The 20,818-nt window shown below is 50.1% G+C and overlaps 10 protein-coding genes across 10 annotated transcripts; 7 read left to right on the top strand and 3 right to left on the bottom strand.

Moving 5' to 3' along the window:
- Positions 1-619: 619 nt before the first annotated feature.
- On the top strand, positions 620-1,436 carry fmn1 (riboflavin kinase; the record flags this gene model as incomplete). The annotated part of the gene is made up of 3 exons (XM_057229663.1): positions 620-736; positions 835-1,044; positions 1,134-1,436. 3 exons carry the CDS (start codon positions 620-622, stop codon positions 1,434-1,436), a joined length of 630 nt encoding a protein of 209 aa, XP_057084753.1.
- A 438-nt stretch (positions 1,437-1,874) lies between these two features.
- N7447_005400 (dienelactone hydrolase) lies at positions 1,875-3,448 on the top strand (the record flags this gene model as incomplete). Its single annotated transcript, XM_057229662.1, has 3 exons — positions 1,875-2,247; positions 2,357-3,043; positions 3,108-3,448. 3 exons carry the CDS (start codon positions 1,875-1,877, stop codon positions 3,446-3,448), a joined length of 1,401 nt encoding a protein of 466 aa, XP_057084752.1.
- Positions 3,449-4,138: 690 nt separating this feature from the next.
- Positions 4,139-6,910, bottom strand: N7447_005399 (pseudouridine-5'-phosphate glycosidase/carbohydrate kinase family protein; the record flags this gene model as incomplete). The annotated part of the gene is made up of 7 exons (XM_057229661.1): positions 4,139-5,465; positions 5,537-5,837; positions 5,890-6,120; positions 6,178-6,219; positions 6,279-6,378; positions 6,430-6,638; positions 6,718-6,910. 7 exons carry the CDS (start codon positions 6,908-6,910, stop codon positions 4,139-4,141), a joined length of 2,403 nt encoding a protein of 800 aa, XP_057084751.1.
- Positions 6,911-7,078: 168 nt separating this feature from the next.
- Positions 7,079-9,940, top strand: N7447_005398 (dolichyl-diphosphooligosaccharide--protein glycotransferase subunit OST1; the record flags this gene model as incomplete). Its single annotated transcript, XM_057229660.1, has 5 exons — positions 7,079-7,539; positions 7,641-8,682; positions 8,742-8,863; positions 8,917-8,946; positions 9,094-9,940. The coding sequence occupies 5 exons, from the start codon at positions 7,079-7,081 to the stop codon at positions 9,938-9,940; spliced, it is 2,502 nt and encodes an 833-aa protein (XP_057084750.1).
- Positions 9,941-10,304: 364 nt separating this feature from the next.
- cef1 (putative cell division control protein (Cdc5)) lies at positions 10,305-12,860 on the bottom strand (the record flags this gene model as incomplete). The annotated part of the gene is made up of 4 exons (XM_057229659.1): positions 10,305-12,279; positions 12,337-12,677; positions 12,749-12,782; positions 12,835-12,860. 4 exons carry the CDS (start codon positions 12,858-12,860, stop codon positions 10,305-10,307), a joined length of 2,376 nt encoding a protein of 791 aa, XP_057084749.1.
- Positions 12,861-13,167: 307 nt separating this feature from the next.
- Positions 13,168-14,591, top strand: N7447_005396 (ribosome biogenesis protein NOP53; the record flags this gene model as incomplete). Its single annotated transcript, XM_057229658.1, has 3 exons — positions 13,168-13,301; positions 13,377-14,321; positions 14,375-14,591. The coding sequence occupies 3 exons, from the start codon at positions 13,168-13,170 to the stop codon at positions 14,589-14,591; spliced, it is 1,296 nt and encodes a 431-aa protein (XP_057084748.1).
- Positions 14,592-14,899: 308 nt separating this feature from the next.
- rex4 (putative 3'-5' exonuclease) lies at positions 14,900-15,871 on the top strand (the record flags this gene model as incomplete). Its single annotated transcript, XM_057229657.1, has 2 exons — positions 14,900-15,177; positions 15,268-15,871. The coding sequence occupies 2 exons, from the start codon at positions 14,900-14,902 to the stop codon at positions 15,869-15,871; spliced, it is 882 nt and encodes a 293-aa protein (XP_057084747.1).
- Positions 15,872-16,317: 446 nt separating this feature from the next.
- N7447_005394 (ribonuclease H2 subunit C) lies at positions 16,318-17,079 on the top strand (the record flags this gene model as incomplete). Its single annotated transcript, XM_057229656.1, has 4 exons — positions 16,318-16,480; positions 16,567-16,641; positions 16,733-16,950; positions 17,023-17,079. 4 exons carry the CDS (start codon positions 16,318-16,320, stop codon positions 17,077-17,079), a joined length of 513 nt encoding a protein of 170 aa, XP_057084746.1.
- Positions 17,080-17,502: 423 nt separating this feature from the next.
- On the top strand, positions 17,503-18,637 carry N7447_005393 (putative mRNA decapping hydrolase; the record flags this gene model as incomplete). The annotated part of the gene is made up of 3 exons (XM_057229655.1): positions 17,503-17,584; positions 17,644-18,324; positions 18,396-18,637. The coding sequence occupies 3 exons, from the start codon at positions 17,503-17,505 to the stop codon at positions 18,635-18,637; spliced, it is 1,005 nt and encodes a 334-aa protein (XP_057084745.1).
- Positions 18,638-18,836: 199 nt separating this feature from the next.
- Positions 18,837-20,205, bottom strand: N7447_005392 (uncharacterized protein; the record flags this gene model as incomplete). The annotated part of the gene is made up of 4 exons (XM_057229654.1): positions 18,837-19,297; positions 19,363-19,427; positions 19,487-19,989; positions 20,053-20,205. The coding sequence occupies 4 exons, from the start codon at positions 20,203-20,205 to the stop codon at positions 18,837-18,839; spliced, it is 1,182 nt and encodes a 393-aa protein (XP_057084744.1).
- Positions 20,206-20,818: the final 613 nt, after the last annotated feature.

The following is a 20,818-nucleotide window of genomic DNA, read 5'->3' as shown; positions in this document are numbered from 1 at the left end:
TTGCCTTTTCATACCCTCGGCAAGGCCACACACCAGGCCTGTCTTTTCTTCTGCTGTTCTACCCTAGTACATATTTCCTGGTTCTGGAATCGTATGATTCTCTTTGATCTTGATTTCCTTCGGATCACTGGCCGGCGGGGTTTTTTTTCTTGTTCTACTTCTCGTATATACGTTATGTTTCTTGGATTCCTGGAACCAATTTCAGGATTGTCGATATGCTTTGTATTTTTTTTGCGGCGTTCAAAACGGACAAAAATGTTATCTCTCGGACGATTCACTGTATAAGCACAATGGCATGATATTGAGTGGGGTCACTTCTGACCTTGCGCCCTGAACCATCTGATTTTAAACGAAGAAATAAGCTTAATCCAACCTCAGATCTGATGATTGAGGATCGATGCCTGATACATCGGGCGCCGAATTATATCCATAAGGCGTCCTTATCGTGATAACCCCCACCAGGGCTGACCCGAGGTCGTATCCAGACACACTCAACAGCATCACGCCAACCCATTGCTAAATCACACAATCAGTACATACCAAACGAAACGACAATATTAGCAGATCTGTCTGTGTCATTATCCGCCCTTTACCGTACCCTCAACCGACAGAATCCGCCATGGGCTCCAACAAGACGCGCGACTCGGTAGCCGGCCCCGACGCAGGCCCGGAACCTCCTTATCCCGTGCGATTGTCAGGGCCAGTGATTAAAGGATTTGGCCGTGGTAGCAAAGATGTATGTCCATAAATCTGGGAACAGAACCTCGCTGCTATCGCACAGCGCAGCGGGCAACACAGACCTACCACTGACTCGTTCTCCCGGGATGGCTACAGCTCGGAATCCCCACCGCCAATATCCCCGCCGATGACCTGTCCGAAAAACACCCAGAGCTGACAACCGGTGTCTACTACGGCGTTGTAGCTCTCGACCCGAAAACATACCAACATGACTCATCCGAAGGCAGCACATCTACTGCGGTGGTTTTGCCTGCTGTGTTGAGTATCGGATATAACCCTTTCTATAAGAACACTGTACGATCTGTGGTATGTGATATAAACCAGACGAAATGCCGTCAAATGTTGAAACCAGCATTTTGGTGGGGGCATGTGACTGACGTGGTTGCTCACTCCAGGAAATCCACATCATGCCACCTCTTACGGAACCATCGCCCACTGCTGCGGGACAGGAGGGTCAGACTAAGTTCAACCGCTTGCCGGATTTCTATAAAACGCGACTCAACCTGCTCATTCTGGGTTATATCCGGCCTGAATTTGATTATGTCTCGCTAGAGGCCTTGGTGGAGGATATTCGGGTAGACTGTGAGGTTGCGCGGGCTAGTCTGTTACGCGAGGCCTACAAATGCTATCTTGTTGACAGTGGTAAAGCACCTGGAAAAGTCAGCGAGGATCGTGGGTGGTTGGTGAACTTTGAATGAGTGGGGTTAGATATTTCATGGCATTCGGGGTGAGATGACTATCCTGCATTGCGACTATTTTATAGCGCAGATCATTTCTCTGTATAGACATAGAAGAGGGGTATATTTGTTGACTCGTATCAGATTCTATAGATGCGTTGCATGAAGATTTATGTACAGCCCTATGCGCAGCCCTATCTAATCGCGGAATGCAACATGCCGAGACGACGTCACTCCAGTCTCTAAATGCGGACTTGTCATTCGACACAAAGGACCAAGAAACCAAGCATTGGCATCCGCTCGGCATCCATTTTCACGTCTTGACATATGTAATACCAAGAGCAGCAACCCGAGCGTTCCGAATCTGAAGCAAATCTTCATATACATATAAACAGGGCCACATGCCCTTTTAACGTTCCAATTTACAGTTTATCCAATCATCCAAATTACATTTAGATCATGGTCAATGTATTCCAGCGCCTCACTCGACGCCGAGCATCAAGCTCCAGCAGTAAATTACCATATCAGGACGGAGATACTACGGGCCCCAATTCCGCAGCATCCCATCCACATGGTTTACACCGGGCAGTGAGCACGAGCTCCGGCAAACGCTGGAGATATGAAGAACCGGCTCCCCGACACCTCATCCTAGTCTCCGACACTGTGGAGTTTGATACCCATCTAGTTCACCGCTTCCAGGCAGAAGGATTTGACGTGATCTATATCCCCTTCCTCGGCAGCGGGGATGAAGACAAAGACCGAAAAGCGCTGGAGAATGCGATACACGCGCAAGAGGACGAACTTGAGAATGGAGAGCGGTATGCGATAGTCGGTACGTCTAACATTCGACTTTCTTTGTCGCTATATACATGCTTCGCTTTTCGAAGCAGGTATCTTAGCCTTAGAAGACGAACAAAAGCCCAGCTAACCATACATCCAAGCATATCGCCGACCCGCCTACCTCCTCCTAGCCTCACACCACACAATACACAGCAACACAAACCCATTCCCACACCTATGTGCCTTGATAGCCTACTACCCCCTCTCCTCAACAGACGAATTCACCTACAGACAAAGGGAAGACTGCTCGCCACCAGGCTGCTCAGACACAAGTTCAATCTTTGGCCCAGTCTCCAAATCAACATATCTGCCAATCCAAGTCCACGTTCCAGGCCCACGAGTCCAGCCCTGCGCGCTGTGGCCATGGATAAGCCTCAGTGCCTCAGAAGGTGACGTCACCTACAAGAAAAAACACCGGTGCTATGTGTACTCGTACCCGGGGTCCAGAGCTGGGTTCGCGGAGCGGGAAATTGCAGAGGAGAAAGAAGGCGAGGTGGATGCGGACTTGAACCAGGATGACGAGATCGGCTCGCAGCTGGCGTGGAGTCGGGCGCTAGCGTGTCTGCGGCGCTCGTTCAATGTCGGGAGTCACTGGCCTGTTATTGATATTGAGACTGTTTGGGAAGAGTACTGGGATAATGTGATTGGCGAGCTGGAGACGCGGAAACAGACCGACAGTTATGGTTCTGAGTCGACGGTTGGGATGTTGACTGGCCATAGCCATTATGGCGAGGTGGGGTGTCCCGCTGGGGAGGTGTTTGTGAAGTGTATTCCTACCCAGGCCGGAGGTGAGCTTTCTTCTACTTCTATTTTCTACGATCTGGTTTGGATTTACTGATATGTTTATTGCAGGTTCTGATATCTCAAGTCTGAAAGATTTCTTCACTCATGTGTATATTCCTGCTGGGCCAGTTGATCAGCAGGTCCGCCTCTTGTCCCGCACTGTGGGTGCGGATCGCATCGTGGATGAGATGTCGTTTTCTTGTCGACATACTGCTGAGGTTCCATGGCTGTTACCTGGTGTTCCACCGACGGATCGAGATATCAGAGTTATCGTCGTTGTGGTGGCAAGCTTCACTGCCGGTCAGATTACACGCCAGAGTCTCTATTGGGACCAGGCCGGTGTGCTTGTGCAGGCTGGATTATTGGATCCGGGACTTGTGTCGTCGTCAAAGGCCGTCGAAAGCCATTGAGTGTTGGGCGGTGTCTTCGTCTTATGTTTCTGTGTTATAGATATTGTCTGGGGGTCATTACTCACATACGTACATAGATCGGGTCCACCAAGACAGCCTGTTCATAATCAAGCATCATATTTCTCTTTCTTTTATCTTTGGTATCCACACAGACCTTGGGCGGTAACCTGTTGACCGACCGAAGAAGTCGAGAGTAAGTTGAGTATCCTAAGGATGTGTGGTTTGCTTGTTTGAGATATCTGCTTCCGAAGTGTCGTCTCGCATGCAAGATGTAAAGGGGGAGTCTTTAATACCTTCAATGGGAGGAGTACACCACCACCACTAAGCGCAGAAATGAGAGAAGTGAGAGAAGTTATTACATAAAGCATTATACGTGCTACTTGGCAGGACTAGTCTACAAGATACTAGGAATATTCTTATTATTGGAGCAATAATAGATAACAGTCTTAATGCTTTATTTTAATCAATGTACAGATTCAGCCCTCAAAACCAAGCTCCGCTAATCAGGCTAATACTTCGAGTTGACCTGTGGACCTTTTGATCGCCCTAGTAAGTGCTTTGCTTCGGAGTTGCCTGTATTCCAAAAAGTTAGTCCCAAGACCCTAAGACACCTTGGACACCCACTTCATATGAAGAGCCTCATACTTTAGGGATCAACGTCATTAGTACTGGGGTGTCACAGCTACACTATTACAGCCCCAATAAGCCCCGTAGCTCACCCAGTTCCTTGCTCACACCTCCAGCGCTAGCCAATGTTTTCCGGCTCGCCTCCTGAGCAATAGGAATGATATCCTCAATGCGCACGGAAGTGTCCTTGGCCAAGCCAGCCACCACAACACCTAGCAGCGTATCACCCGCAGCATTGACACTGACAATGTCGTTTGCATCTAGAATAGTAGCAGGCGAGAACAAACGCATGTAAACACCACCGAAAGGCACGTCCGAGTCAAGCGGCGCGCGAGCAAGAATGTATGGCGCAGACTCCGGATCCGTGAGATGGGGATCACCAGGGGGTAGAAGCTGAGTAAGAAGAGCACCCGCACCACCGAGCTTGGTAACAATGCAAGGAATGAAAGGAAGCAGCTGAACAGTCTGCTGCGGAAGGCCCTCGTCGACGAGAGACAGCGAAGTGATTGCAATGAGGCGCTCGCGCGAGCCCGTCGGGGACATATTCATAGAGTTGATGATATGCCACCATCCCGCCGACTCGAAAAGAAGCGATTCCCGCGCAGCGGTGTACATGGCCGCCAGCTCGAGGCGGTTCGGACACGCAAGACTGATAGCGTTGTTTGGCACAGTCTGATTGGGACCGATAGTCGAGCCGGTGCTGTTTGCACCGCTGCCGAACAGGCGTCGGGACTTGGCTGTTGAAACGGGCTCAAAGGCTACGCGTGCGCCGTGTTTGCGTGCTACAACACTCCACTTGGCGATTACCTCGGGCCGCCAGTTGGCGTCGACAACGACCCAGTTGGGCTTCGTGCGTTCGAGGAGAGGCTCCCAGAAGCCGTCGAAGTCGAGCTGGGATTCGGGTAGTTCGACGATGCCCATGTCGGCCATGGCTACTACGAGGTCTTTTTTGGTGTCGTTGATTGCGATGTATTGTGCTGTGCGGATGCCTGGCGTCGCTGGGAGGACTTGAATGCCTGCGATGCTGAGGCCTTCTTTCTCAAGGGTTGATAGTGCGGCGCGGCCACTGAGGTCATCTGCAACGACACTGCAGAAGATGACGTCGCTGCCAATATAGCTGGCGGCAACGGCAACGTTGTGGCCAACGCCGCCTAGGCTTTGTCCGATAATTGCTGGGTTGGATGTATGCGGTACTGGTGCAACCTGTGTGAGTTCGTCTCCGAATGGAGTGTAGTCACAGGAGAGGTCGATGGCTAGCGAGCCGGCAACCACGACATCTGCCTTCAGCGTCGGTGTAATAGGTTCCTCTGTGCTGACTGGTTCGGGGATATCTTCAACTTGCGAGACAACTTGACTTGGTAAAGCTACACCTGGGATTGATGGCATGTGTCTATACGGAAGGAGATCTCGGAACTTAGCATTGATTGCATCTCGTATCTGGTATCTAGAAACAAAACTCACCGAGACCCTGTTTCTAGGTCAGCTTGTTCAAGCTTGGCAAGTTCCACAGCTACAAGGGTTGCACGCTTGACATTGGACTCAATCAAGGCCCGATTAGCAACTACGCTCTTTCCACCGCTTAGTTCCTTGATCTTAGAAAGCACAAATGGCGTGTTGTCACTGCCATGATAACCCTCTACATGGGAAAGGCGGATAGCTTCTTCAATCACAAGATCCATCTCGGCTTTGGGGATTGAGTGCTCCAGCGGGACTGGGTTGGCAAAGTGGATTCCGGAGGATACTGGAAGCTTGGATTGCGCATCTGGGGATTCTGTCAACGAGACTGTAGCTGTCAACGTATGGGGTATACTTACAAACTATGGCAGCAGCTTCAGCTTCATTTCGAATAACCCGGGGACTGCGGATGCCGCTCTCTCGTGTAAAGAAAGCAGGGAAGTCAACGGGGCCATCTCGGCCATCAGCGAATGTACCTACGCAGACACCTTCGGTCTCGAGGTATTCGAGCGTTCGAGGAATGTCTAAGAAGCTCTTGCATCCAGAGCTAATTACCGTCACTGGAGTACGTCCAAGTTCAGTGAGGTCGGCTAGAATGATTTGTCAATCAATTGGGTACGTTGTTTTCGTTTCCACATTTTTCCTACCAGAGATATCCATTGAGTTTTCTCCCCCACGATGTACACCACCTAGAGCAAGTTAGATACATGGGTTTCAGTTTCGATTGAACTTTGATCATTGGATTTACCTAGTCCACCGGTACCAAAGATCTTGATACCAGCCAGTTCTGACAAGATCATAGTGCCTGAGATTGTAGTACCGCCGTGCATCGGCTTACCGACCATACCCTAATATAGATCAGTTTCGGTCCTCTTAAGGTATTGTAGCAGCTAACTCACCATGCCACATATATATCCGAGATCCCTACGAGACACTTTCAGAGCGCTCTTATCCTGGGCTGTCGAGGCCAGCTCGATAAGCTCTTCCGTACTCAGACCAACTTTGGCCACACCACCAAGGATTCCTATAGTTGCAGGAACTCCGCCATTGGCTCTCACAACAGACTCCAACAATGCAGCGAGAGCAATGTTATCGGGATAAGGGAAACCTACAGCCGATCAGAGTCTTGGCTTCCCCGCTTTTGAGCGAAGCTCTTCAATCCCAGGAATGAACACAGAGAGACTCACCGTGTGTATAGATTGTAGTCTCGAGTGAGACTACTGGCTTCCCTGTAGCAACTGCATCACGCACCTCCTCTGATACCTTAAAGAACTTGCTCTGGGCAAGGCCATGGTAACGACGAGCAGATAAGAGCGGAGCTCCCCTCAAACAGCCGGACCTCAGAGCAGCTCGAGAGGCGAACATCGTGTGTGACAGCATGATTATATTTGAGAACAAGATTCAGCTGCCTCCCGCAAATTTATCATGCAAAACAAATATGCAAGAAGGAAAGACGCGAGATGAGGAGAAGCTCCGGAGATCACCCAGACTGTTATCAGTGATAAGCCGGAGTGCGCGATATGGCCGCTTCGGCGACCCTAGTATACAATGGGGACCACGTATCATCAGCTTCGCAAGCTTCCCAAGGTTCACCGACCTGACACAATCACATCTTGGATTCTTGAACCTTTTGAACCTCGGAGAAATTGTGTCCTCCAGGTATTCAGAATGAGGTTTTTCACCGCCACGGTGCTCGGGCTGCTCGCGCCCAGCCTGTGCGCTGCAACTAACCTTACTACGCCTAGTCGATTGGATCTTCCATTCGGCTTCAAACCTCCGCAAGTTTTCAAAAACACAAATTTGGTTCGGAATACCAATTTGGAAAAGAGCTATGTGCGGGAAACAATCAATGTTGTTGTGGAGAATATCGACAAGCAGCCCCAGAACGACTACTACATCCCCTTCCCTGCCGAGGTGTTCGACCGTGTTGCAGGCTTCGAAGCGAGGGATAAGAAGGCCCCCGAGAAGGGACGCTTTGACGTGGACTATACTGAAGCTGTATCATCTGAGTGAGTATCAATTGGGAAGCCAATGCCCATGCCAGGCGTCTAGCCTTGTAGTAGGCGAGGCACAAACACCGTGACACTGATTCTAACATCAATGGAAACAGCGGTAACCAATACTTCGTCGTTCACCTTCCCCAGCCTCTAGCCCCGAAGGCACAGATCACCCTTGGAATCTCGTACTCGGTGCTTTCCTCTCTCAGCCCGCTTCCTGCGACCATTGGACAGGCGGACAAGCAATATCTCACCTACTCTTTCTCCGCTTATATGCCATCCGCCTACACGACGAATACACAGAAGACCAAGTTGAAGTTCCCCAGCACCAATGTGCCGGATTACACAACCACTGAGGGTCTCAAGTCCGGCTCAGACCCTGAGCGCAAGGGCGCCACATACACCTACGGCCCGTATGACACGGCCAAGGTGGCACCGGGCACCCAGCACCCAATTACCGTCCGTTACGAGTTCACTAAGCCCGTCATCACGATAAACCTTTTGGAGCGTGACTTAGATGTCTCCCACTGGGGCGGTAACCTTGCAACCGAGGAACGGTACTGGCTGCGCAACAACGGCTCCGAGCTGACCAAGCAGTTCTCGCGTGTCGAATGGACCTTCGCCAACTACCAGCAAGCGCCTACCTCAGCGGTTCGTGAGCTGACATATCCGCTTCTTCCCGGCTCTGTCGACCCTTACTTCATTGATGATATCGGCAATGTCTCGACTAGCCGCTACCGTCCCAGCATTGGTAAGAGTGCGGGTAGCTTGGAGCTGAAGCCCCGCTACCCAATCTTCGGAGGCTGGAACTACAGCTTCCGTATTGGATGGAACAATGACCTTGCTTCCTTCCTGCGCCATGCCGCGGGTGTCGACTCCGATTCCTATGTCCTCAAGGCCCCGCTCATTGAGGGACCTAAGATGGCCGAGGGCATCCAGTATGAGCGTGTGATTGTGCGTGTTGTTCTCCCCGAAGGTGCTCACAATGTCCGCTTCGAGATCCTCGAGGGAACCAACAGCAATGGTCTTCCTGGTGTGAACCACATTCACGCTCACTTGAGCTCTCTCAAGACTTACATGGATACTTTGGGCCGGACCACCTTAACCCTGGAGGTTGACAGTCTGACAGACGAGGCGCGTGACTCTAAGTTTGTGGTATGTATTGCTCTATATTGTCATTTGTTCATCTCTCAGTTATGCTAACTCGCCATTAGGTTACGTACGATCACTCCATGTTCGATGCCTTACGCAAGCCTTTTACTATCTTCGCGGGTATGCTTACAGTCTTTGTCGCTGCCTGGGGCATTGGAAAGATCGATGTCAGCATCAAGAAGCGGTGAACTGCGTGAAACGGGTTCATGTCAATATCATTTTGTTACTTTTCTATAGTCGTTTCCAAGGGATCTCACCAATCGACTTGTATGTTTACAATCTTTTCTCAGCTTCGCAGCTTCCCAACTTCATTCCTTGAGGGCCGTAATCTTCAAGCTTGGGTTGCTCCTTCCTCTGGACTTCCCTTCCTTGGGGTATATACCATCAGACAATCGTAAACAAACACGTATCAAGGTATTCTGTTCGTTCCACTCTTCTCTTTCATCATCCCCCTCTCGCCTTTTATCACCATGCTTCAAATCAAGCAGTCGCCGGACAGACCTCGTCCACCCCCGTCGAGGACAACACCCAAGATTCCCCATCCAAACTAAACCTGTCTGCTCCACGTAACCCCCTCGGCCCAGTGGTGGTCTTCATCGCCCGAGCAACAAACACGGATGACCACGACTACAAGCGCTCGACTTGGAACAACACCGAAATGCACGCATACCTACGTGGACTTCTGGTAATCGCCATCGCCGAGCACCGCAAGCGATTCGGTCTTCTAGGCATCCGTCCCCACAAGATGCAGACAATCATCCAGCCCGCCCACACCCGAATCTCATCTGTTAGCCGAGTCGGCAAGTTCCTGGGAATGGCACTGGAGGAAGCTCGCGCATCCAAGACCGAGTGCATCTTCGTTCTGAACGGCTGGGATGGCTGGACAACTGACAAGATGACCATCGTCGAGCTCTGTGACCAGTTCCGTGACATCCCTTTGATTTTCCATGTATATGCGAACCGAGGCACGCCTTGCGAGTTCTTCGAGGTCAACGCTCACAAGGTCAATGCGTACCTCAAACACATGGTTAGTGCGGAGGATCCTTCTATTGTTGGTGATCGTGCGACGGCACTCTACATTCGTATCCTTGAGACTTTGCCTACCTTGCACCATGCCAGGCATTACCCTCTTATTTCGCAGCAGGAAAAGGATGCTCTTACCAAGTACGATAAACGATTTGCCGGGATTTACGAGTTGGACGAACCCCAGATTCCAGAGCTTGAAAATGCAGAGCCCGAGGCTCCAAAGCCTGGCGTTTGATATGGTATCGGTAAGTGCAAAGAATATTGGCGGACTTGCGTCTTTACCAATGGATCTTAACTTTATATTTCTTGTAGAGCTTGATATTTTCCACAACCTATCTAGAATGGATAACATCGATCCATGGAATCAAGGCTGGAGAGGCTCTAGTCCGTTAAGTCGGAGGCTATCATACCAACTGAGCAAGCAGCTGAATCAATACCAAATCTTTATCAAACTGTTCATGGCACACCATACTGGGATAGATCGGGGATATCTTCCATTGAATGACCGCGTACGGTTCGTCAAATTAAACTGAGGTAGTAATTGTACAAAAGAGCAAGATATTGTGGTCATGACGCAGAACAAAAAAAAAGCAAACTACCTAATGCCATCCATTGACCGTACCCGTCCCGGCAAGAAGTTCATCAAGCTCATCTTTTCTCTTCTTGTACAAATCCTGAGCCTCTCGCTCACGCCGCAGAACCAATGATACTGCATCACGGAGTCTCTCAAGTCGCCGGGGCACAGCTGACTCCTCGGAGATCTGGAGCGTACGGAAAGCGTCCAGCTCATTTGTAGCGGTGGACAAAGCAGCACTAGCCTCCACGATCTTCGACCGCAGCGTCTTGGCACGGTTCTGGTATCCGCCGTAGTGCAAAGACAGCTTCTTCTCGAGCTTATTTCCGCGCTCAGCAGTAGCAAAGAGGGATGTTTGAACTGTGTCGAAGGCCGCAATCATGCGTTGTTCTTCCTGGAAGGGGTCCTGCTCGTCATCCTCGTAATTCTCAAGACCGGGCAGAGACTTGGCGCGAACTGACGACCAACTGTCATCAAATTTCTCTTGCCATTCCGACTTCTGTGCTTCAGCGAAAGCAATCTCAGCGGCAATAGAAGCTCGTGCTGCGTCCAAGAACCGGTCGTCCAATTGACTTAACTTTGGTGCTTGGCCCTGGACCTTCGCGCCGGGGAGGGGGAATTTGCGAGAGTCGTGCGCAATCAGGATGGCGGCTTCGTTGGCAATTAAGCCTTCAATGGCGTCGGTGGCCTGAGAAGCACGTTGCAACAAGGCGTTTAGATCCAGAACGGCGGGACGAGGCAGGCCTCGCTGATAAACTTGTGATTGACGCTTGAATTCAGCCTTGGCAGCCTTCTCCCGTGCCTCATTGTTACGGCGATCACGCTCGGCCGCATCCTCTTCGCTAATCTCCTCAGAGGCGGTGGGCTCAGCAGACTCAGATGGAATATCTTCCAAATCCCACTCGGATTCCTTGGGTTTGGGAAGCGAGGCCAGCTTGCTGCGCATCTGTTGGCGAGTGAAGTTCTCGTGCATTTTAATGTCCCGGGGTGTGCTGCCAATGAGCTGACCACCCTCTCCCTCCCGGTTCAGAGCTAAATGGTCTCGCGGGGTGCGCAACGGTGTAGCACCGGCCCCAACGCCGCCAGGCATAGGTGTTGCACCCATGCCATTCGCCTGGCGGAATGGCGTGGCCATGGGGTTGGGAGTAACGATTGCTTGCCTCCGAGGAGCAATCCCATCAAATCCAGTTGATGAGCCGCCCTCGTGAAGAGGTGTGTTATCCCCTCCCAGAAGGGAAGACTGAGTTTCGGTCAAAGCTCGAATATTCTTGATTTCGTTGGCGATGTGGTCGTCCTCCGGGGCAGCTCGCGGAGTTCTGATAGGAGTTCCTCCAACAATGGTCGAGTAATTTCCAAGGAGTTCCCGAGTACCTGCTTCATCGCCGCTCATTCGACTAGCTTTATCACCAGCCATTCCCATCTTGATAATTTCTTCCATTTCACTTTCGTTGACCTGCGGTGCTGGCAAGTTCAAACCCCGTCGTTTGTTGCTTTGTTCAGCCTCGCGAATCTTCTGCATTTGACCTGCTCGTGCAGCTGCAGCAGAAGCGGCCGACGCGCTGCCTTTATCGTTCTTGCGCTTCTTGCGTTCTGCATCGTCGTCTTGGTCGCCCTTTCTCTTATTTGCGAGTTGCTGCTTCCGAGGATCGAATGCTTCCCGTTGGCGTTCATTCAGATCCTTCTCTTCAATTGTATCATAGAAACCAGGAGCAGCTGGCTTTTCGAATGGAATGTCCGCATTGTAATCCATCTGACCAGGCTTCCGCGTGACAACCTTGACGTTGATACCGGCATGCTTGAGTTCGCGACGCTTCTGGAGAACAGCTAGTCGACGTGACTCTTCTAATTGACGCTCTCGGGCCTTTCGCTTGGCTTTTTTACCCTGTGTGTTGGCGAGACGAGCACGCGCTTCGCTCAGCATTTCTTTCTCATCTTCATCTAGATCGATAGTGTCGGGACGGGCGGGCTTAGACTCTGGGTCGGGATCGAGTTCACCGGGTCTAAAAGAATTAGCAACATGAACTTCATGACCTTTAGTAAAATTAAAATCCACGTACCGTAGGCGGCGGACATCGTCCGCACTGGGGGCGGCGCTCTCCTCGCCGGGTCCTCCCAGACCGAGCTCGTCGTTTTCGCGAGATTCAGCTTCATCCAAAAGCTTCTGGTAGCGTTCAAGACATTGTGTGGCTGTTCGCCCGACGATGGGGGCAATTGTGCGCCATTGCGTGGGCATCAACTTCGCAAGGTGGAGTAGTTTCTCGTCCTCTTCCCGCGACCATTCGGTTTTGCGAATACCCGGGTCCAGCCATTCAATCCAGCGCGCCTTGCATTGCTTTGGGGTTTTCCGTGCGAGCAAGGAGGAGACTCGAGCCCACTGGTTGAGACCATATTTGGATACCTGCGATCGGTCAGTTTTTGCTTCACCAAACATTGGCCAGAGAAGTTCCGAGTGAGACAAGAGTAACATACAGCTGCCCGAAGCACTTCATCCTCAATGTTGGTCCTAGGAGTATGTTAGCGACGAAAGCTCGTGGGCTGGTTCCAATGCCACTTACCAGACACCTCCTTTGACGACAGGCATGGCGTGCGATCGCGCTAAGCGCAGTGTCAAACCTTTAAAAATCGATAGTAGAAGACCAAGAGTGCCACCAGAAAGATGGAAAGTAACAATCCACTGGCGTATAGGGAGTTCACGCGCCGTAAGTGATGACAGCTTGAAGCGGAAGAAAAGCGAGTTCGTAAGCAAGCGCGTTAAACGTGGTAGCCGCGATCACCGCCCCCGCGCGTGCTGAGATAAGCAGATCCTGAAATTTTTTGGCCCGGAAAAAAAGATAAGCCAATATTTTCATACTATCAACGCTGACTGTCCGTCTCTGTTGTTTTCCACAATGTCGACTTCCGTGGATGCCCCGAAGCAATTCAAGCAACCTTCCCGTAAGGGCAAGAAAGCGTGGCGCAAGAATGTCGATATCACCGCGGTGCAGGAGGGTTTGCGCGATTTGAAGGACGCCGAGATCACAGGGTAGGCTATCTTTGCTCTCTTTTTTTTTTGGCTCTCTACTGGTGATTAGGATTCTAACTATTCTCTCCCTGTTAGTGGTCTTATCTCCGAAAAGCCTTCCGATCAGCTTTTCGTTCTCGATACTGTTGGTAATGAAGAAGTACGCAAGTCTATCGCCAAAAAGCAAAAGAAGCCCCTCAAGTCAGACGAGATCCTTGCCCAGCGGTCAATGATCCCCGCCCTAGATGGCCGGAAGCGTGTAAACCCGAACGTCACCGACGGAGTCATTGAGCCGAAGACGAAGAAGCCCAAGAGCGACTGGGTCAGCAAGAAGGAATATCTCCGTCTAAAGCAAGTTGCGAGGGAGGGAAACCCTATGGGCAAGAAGAGCGACAATGAGTTCTACGATCCATGGGCTGAAGATACCGAACCCACGCTCACGTACGACGACCCTCGCTTTGATTTCCTACAGAAACCCAAGCCCAAGGTTGAGCCGACCACATTAAAACACGCCCCGATCTCGCTTGCTGCCAACGGCAAACCCGTCCCCTCCGTTAAGGTGCCTCACGCCGGAACCAGTTACAATCCTGTGTTCGAAGAGTGGGACAAACTATTGGAGACGCACGGTGCCAAGGCGGTTGAGGCCGAGAAGTTGCGGTTGCAGGAAGAGGCCAAGGAAGCCGAGAAGCAGCGTTTGATCGAGGAGGCCAAGAATGACGACGGCGAGGTGAAGTCGGATGACGAGAGTGCCTGGGAGGGCTTCGAAAGCGAGTACGAGAAGCCTGAGTGGCTGAACAAGAAGCGCCCCGAGCGTAAATCCAAGACGCAGCGCAACAAGGTTATCCGACGCAAGGAAGCAGAGGGAAAAGCGAAGTGGGAGGCTCAAAGGGTAAAGAGAGATGCCCAGGCCGAGCATATTCTCAAAATCGCCGAGCAAATCAAACAACGGGAGCTCGAGCGCGAGAACCAGTCGGATGCGGATGAGTCTGAAGATGATGTTGAGGTCGCCCTCCGCAAGAAGACCTTCGGTGGCAAGAGACCGTACGTGTTTGTTCATCTTCCTATACCATGTTGCGACTAACAAGTTATTTTAGTGTACCCGCGCAGCCGTTGGAGCTGGTTCTTCCTGACGAGCTGCAGGATTCCCTACGACTCCTGAAGCCGGAAGGCAATCTCTTGGATGATCGATTCCGAACATTGATCGTTCAGGGTAAGCTCGAGTCCCGCACACCAATTACCCAGGCACGCAAGGCCAGAAGACAGATTACGGAGAAGTGGTCTGCGAAGGATTTCAAGACTGGATACGAGTGATTCTGCATATTCCCTCTAAAAGCGCGTGCATTTTGTTATCTGGACATATAATGTGGTCCTTCAATGAGTTAGGATCAGGTTTCATCTCAATATTTTTAAGCACAAAGTAAACCAAACACTTCAATTAAATCAGACTAAGCACCAAGCACTCAATTATACAGTAAATTGTCCATGTAACGACAATATCGAGGGCTCAGACTCGCTACCTGGTCAACTATCACCCCCAAAATAAAAGTGGGTCCCGAAAATTTACTTGCTTATCGTCTTTTTTTATCTTTCCCATCTTCTCTCTCACCAACAGACACAGAATGGACAAGACAGCGCTTTCCAGTAATTGGAAGAAGCTGCAGGCGACACTCAAGAAAGATCCTACTGTCAAGCGCAAGCCCTCCGAGCTCGACTCCGGAGATGGGATCGTGAAGAAACGAAAGTTGACCGAGAAGCAAAAGCCATATAACCCAGACGCCAAACCAACATTCAAGCGCAAGAGAATGTCTGTTAAGTCAGAGACTGGCGATTCAGCCGCATCATCTCCCAAGATCGAGACGAGTTCGCGTCACAAGGAAAATGAAGGCCGTTCATCAACGTAAGTGCTAGCAAATCCCCTCCCCCCACCCCGGGCCATACTATATGAACCGTCCGTTTACTATATCAGCTACTAACTATCCACCTCCAGTGCCGAACTAGGAAAATATGTCGCAATGGATTGTGAAATGGTGGGTGTCGGACCAAACCCCGACAGCGATTCTGCACTTGCCCGCGTCAGTGTCGTGAACTTCAACGGCGACCAAATATACGATTCCTACGTGCGCCCGAAGGAGATGGTCACAGACTGGCGCACACATGTCAGCGGAATTGCCCCGAAGCACATGGTGGAGGCACGAACCCTTGAGCACGTCCAAAAAGAGATTGCAGATATCATGAAGGACCGCATCCTCGTCGGTCATGCTGTCAGCAATGATCTTGACGCTCTTCTCCTCAGCCACCCCAAGCGTGACATCCGAGACACCAGCAAGCACGCGCCATATCGGAGGATTGCAGGCGGTGGATCACCGCGTTTGAAGATGTTGGCTGAGGAGTTTTTGGGCATCAAAATCCAGGACGGAGCGCATTCTAGTGTGGAAGATGCTCGGGCTACGATGGCTTTGTATCGTCGGGAGAAGGATGCGTTTGAGCGGGAGCATTTGAAGAAATGGCCTGCTCGGATGATTGCCGACAACCGGGAGAAGGGCGAGGGCCAGAAAAAGAAGAAGAAGAAGAAGACCACACGCAAGCGCTGATGTTGAATATTCGATATAGCTTTCGAAGAGACATGCTTAGATACTCTGTACATGTATACCCCGATCATTGCCAATTGAATTTGCATTTCCACAATAAAATTTAGAAGTCTATAATTTCTTTTTTTTTTCTTAGGACTTCGGATGCATGGAAACGCCTACAATCATATTGTAAAGATAGCTAAGTAGATATTTTCTGTCTCGGTCCCTCAAATTTCCACTTAACGCGGAGAGCGGGAGAACGCGTCGCGCCTCACCTCCGATCTTTTGCAAGAATCAACGCAACCATCCAAACAGCAGATCCCAGACAAAATCTCTCTAATCCCAGACTTCAGCGACACAAAAGCAAACCGGCAACCAAATGGTCCCAGCAAATATCCTGGATTAGACCGTTACTGCCTCACTAGTCCTCAGAACAGAATATCCATCTGCGAAAAGCAACCGACACAATGCCCGACATGTACACCATCCAGCCCTCCTCAAAAGCGAGCTCACAATCCGAAAAGAATGATTCGACTCTGCAATGCACACCAAATATCATTCCATGCCGAATTCACCACGATGGACCAATTGATTCGTTGGATCGGTATTGGGCAGTGAAAGATGAAAAAGGTATGCAAGACAGACAGCTCTAGCTAGAAAAAACCTAGCTGGACTAATGCACAAACAAAAGCTAACATCATCTCTGTTATATCCAGATAATACACAAACGGCGCATTTCCGCGGACGCAAACTTCGAGGTCGACGCGTTGCCCTTCCTGATGGCTACCAAGGTACGAGAGAACGTCCAAATGAGCCTCCCAGCAATATAAAATCTGGAATTGAATCATGATTGGCTGATCCTATGCCATTGAAAATATATAGGTGTAGTCGCAACACCCACAGACGGTGTGCTGCCTGTAGCTCAACGGGCAGACAGTGATAGCGCTGAGGATGCAGAGACTGAGCCTGAGGAACCAGTGAAAATTATGGAGACGCAGGGAACATTTGATGAGTTTGTAGTATGGGGGCATGAGGCTCTTCCTGCGGCAGACGACACGTTTGTCAAGGGAGTGGAGGAGTGGCTGCAGTTTGCAGATGCGGTATGTTTAATCCCCCTTCGATGGTCTATCCATGTTCCTATTTTCCTTGAGTTTTCTCTGATTGTCTATTAGATGCATACAACCCCAACATCGACAACAAATGGAAACAAGGAGCCTGCTGCTGCTTGAGGAAGGTTTGTTGTGTAGGTTACAATGGAGTTGGTGGATGGGGTTTTATTGATCCCAGGCTATATATCAATGCATCTGATATATAATTCTATTATATATACTTACTTTTGCTTGAACCTAAGTGCCGAGATACCCTTAGCCTTCATCAAATATGAACTATCTGTTGAAGGCTTGAGAGCAATTGTTTTTGGTTCAATGCATTCAATGGATACACTTGGGGCTCGATGTATCAGAATATTGAAGTAAAGCTACAATATTATATAGATTTCTAACAACAAAATGATTTCTCAAGGCATTGAGACATAGCCCATCTCATAGATCTACACCAAAAGATAAGCCTGACCGCCCCACCCGATAAAGCTAGATAAATCGTACAAAACATCTTCAAACTTCCCTACATCCCAAAATTGAAAGCTTCCAAACATGGCCGACTCCCCAGACACCGGCAAGATCGCCCCAGAGGCATTAATCACCAAATTCCAAGTGAATAAGCTCCTCAAACAAGGTACAACTCATCCACATCACTCCCTGCAGCAATCAATAAACTAAAAAAAACCCCTCCAGACCAAAATGGCCGAAGAATCGCCCTCCTAGGCACAATCGACAACACACAAGGCATCCTGATAGCCGAGCGAGCGGCATTCGCAACCGAATCCCTGGCCGTCCTCCAAGCTTTCCACGCCGCAATCTCCCGAATTAACAACCTAGGCGACAACGACATCTACCGCTGGTACCTAGCCTCATCAAGCGGTAACACCACGGACCCAACACCCGCCGAAGCCGCCGCCCACCCGCAGCAAGACCTCAAACTTAACCTCATCTGGCCATGCACAGCACAGCACATCAAGAAGTACTCGGATCAGCAACTGCGCATGGTAACTGAGACCGCGGAGATATACCGCACGCACGTGCGGCCGTACATGCAAGCGAAGCGCGAGGAAGGACGGCTGAATTGGGTGTTTAATATCCTGGAGGGCAGGACCGAGCAGGAAGATGTGATTCTGCGGGATGAGGGGCACGGGCCCGAAGATGGATTTTTGATGTTGCCTGATTTGAATTGGGATCGGAAGAGTATGGGGTCGTTGCATTTGTTAGCTTTGGTGCAGAGGAGGGATATTTGGAGTTTGAGGGATCTTAAGAAGAGTTTTGTGCCTTGGTTGAAGTATTTGAGGGAGAGGGTGCTTGAGGCTACGGTTTCTATGTATCCTGGTTTGGAGGAGGATCAGATTAAGCTTTATGTTCATTGTGAGTTGGTGTTTGAAATTGCATTGCACTGCATTGGGGTGTTTTCCTTGGCTGACTTTTCAATCTCGCAGATCAACCAACCTACTATCATTTCCATATCCATGTTGTCAATGTTATGCTCGAAGCTGGGGCGACGCAGGCGACGGGTAAGGCTTTTGGACTGGAGAACTTGATCTCACAGCTTGAGACTCTGTCTGGAGATGGGGATGCTAGTTTGGCTGATGTTGATTTGACATACTTCCTGGGCGAGGCTAATGAGCTGTGGACGGATATTTTCGAGCCGTTGAAGCAGGGAAAGAAGCCTAGTCCATAAGAGGCATCTCAAGTGTACATACTGATCGAAAGTTGTAATGACTGAATGGATCAAATACTACCATTCTCCACGACAACAACCCGGTACATCTAGCCAGGATTCGTCCTCGCTAGAAAGCAGTAGTATATATCTCCCGAAAAGAATGATAGTAATAAGATATTAATATAAAATTTTCAAGTCATATATATACGTTGATCAATTATACACGTTCCATCGCAATCCTTTCAGCATCATGCCTATCCGACGAAGTCTGCGTAACCTCGAACGTGCGATGAATCTCCAACCCCATATCATTCGGCAACCGAGGCGAGGGCCGATCAATAGTCAACCTCTCCTCGCTGCTACTCGGGCTCGTGCTATAGATATCATCATCATCCCTATGGCCCTTGATAGTCGTGACAGTGACAGCAAGTTTATCCGGTCTCAAGCGAGACTGCACGCTCTCATCCAACGAGCCTAAGGGAAAAGCACGGTTTTCACCGCCGCCCAACTGGCGCGAGGCAGACCGTGAGCGTCCGCCCGGAAGTCCAGTGGAGTAATCTGGATCTGAGCGAGAGCCTGTCCAGATGCGGAGGAGGGGTCGAAGGGTTGCGAGACTACCGGCTGTAATGCCGAGGCCTGCTTCGATATTGGACCAGATGGCGATTTGGTATGTTGCATCTGGGGTGAGGGGGATTTGGTTAGTTTTATTCTCATGTCTCTATCATTCGGGGGTAGGTACATACAGAGGAAATCGGGGTCCCGAAATGTTTGGACAAACGGAAAACGGACGAGAACCGCCGATGAAGCACTGTAGAATCTCTTGTCAGCAACCTGAAACTAGTACGGAAACGCAAAACAAGAACATACATGCAAGCCATGCCTAAGATACCCATAACGGCAATCTTGGTTTGACGCTTCATGTGAAGATTGTGCACGAGGAAGATGGGCAATATGCCGACGATGAAATCGCACAGTGCGGCAAATGCACTGTACACATAGGTCATGTTAATGATGATATTTATATCGATACAATAACCTGTGACAGTAGGATCTCCAGCCACCCGAGTCCAAAAGTAATCCACTGGCTTGCACTGGAGGAGCATGAGGAACATGAACACCAGGCCTGCCATGACGGTCAAGGCCATGGCGGTATAGAGGATGAAGATGTGAACTGGTTTGATAGTGATGCGCATTAGGAAGATGCAGACGGAGATCTTGCATCCAACCGAGGCGAAGCAGTAGGCGATCTCGCAGAGCCACCAGTATTTCATTGCTATGAGACGATTCTCGGCAGCGAGGTTTTTGAACATATAGCCTGTGCCAAAAATCGTGCCTCCGATCATGGTTCCGCAGAACATGGCGTAGAATAACTGTGGAATTAATTTTTTAGATCTCTATAACGTGGAGGATTCAAGATTCAATATCAAACATACCAATGCAATTACCATAGTCCCATCATCCCATCCGAATGCCTTTACGATCCAGCCGCGCACATAGATGCGCAGCATCACCGTAATCGTGGCGATAGGCAGGAAGACCGCGGCGACGGTCTGAACCGCCGTGCATCGTTGCTTTTCGTCTGTCATATCAAAGGCTTGACATAGCCTGAAGGATTCGAATGTGGGGGGGGGGAAGGATTCTTAAGACCGTTCTCCCTAACCAGACCCACAGGAAACCTTCCGAAATGCAGGGGCAAAGCGAAGAACTAGAACCTTTTAACCTTTTACTTTTTAAGCGCTTTTTTGGTCGGGAAACCCCCTTGGAATAGCGCTAAGCCGACCTCGAGATGATCGACACGCCTCTCATGGCTTCATCGAAATATATTGACTAAGAGCGAATTGTACTGTCGATCGTGAAATAGCCGGGATATTATGAAGGTATTATGTGGCGAGGTGGACCGCCAAGAAGACGGACTTTTTCTGTGAAGAAAATCTGCGTCTAAGGTGTGTTTTTGGGCTGTGCTTGGCAGGATTTGCGCAAGCTAGTTCACGCCGTTAGGTTTAGCTTCGTTTGACTTGGCCGAATTCGCACTTTCCTGGCAGTCCGAAATAGGTAATGGGTCCGGTGGTGTCAATCATTGCCGAGGCTGATTGATACTTTGAGCAAGTAGAGTGGCGATCACGATTAACATGACGCTAATGGCGTGTACTAGCTCGTCTTTGGAAACAATAACTTTCTTGCCGCTTAAGTAGCTATGTT

The sequence above is a fragment of the Penicillium robsamsonii genome (assembly GCF_028829455.1).
Source record: "Penicillium robsamsonii strain IBT 29466 chromosome Unknown utg000003l_segment0_segment0, whole genome shotgun sequence".
NCBI lineage: Eukaryota > Fungi > Ascomycota > Eurotiomycetes > Eurotiales > Aspergillaceae > Penicillium > Penicillium robsamsonii.
Note: the sequence above shows the minus strand (reverse complement) of the source record. Positions and strands in the feature narration are given on the sequence as shown.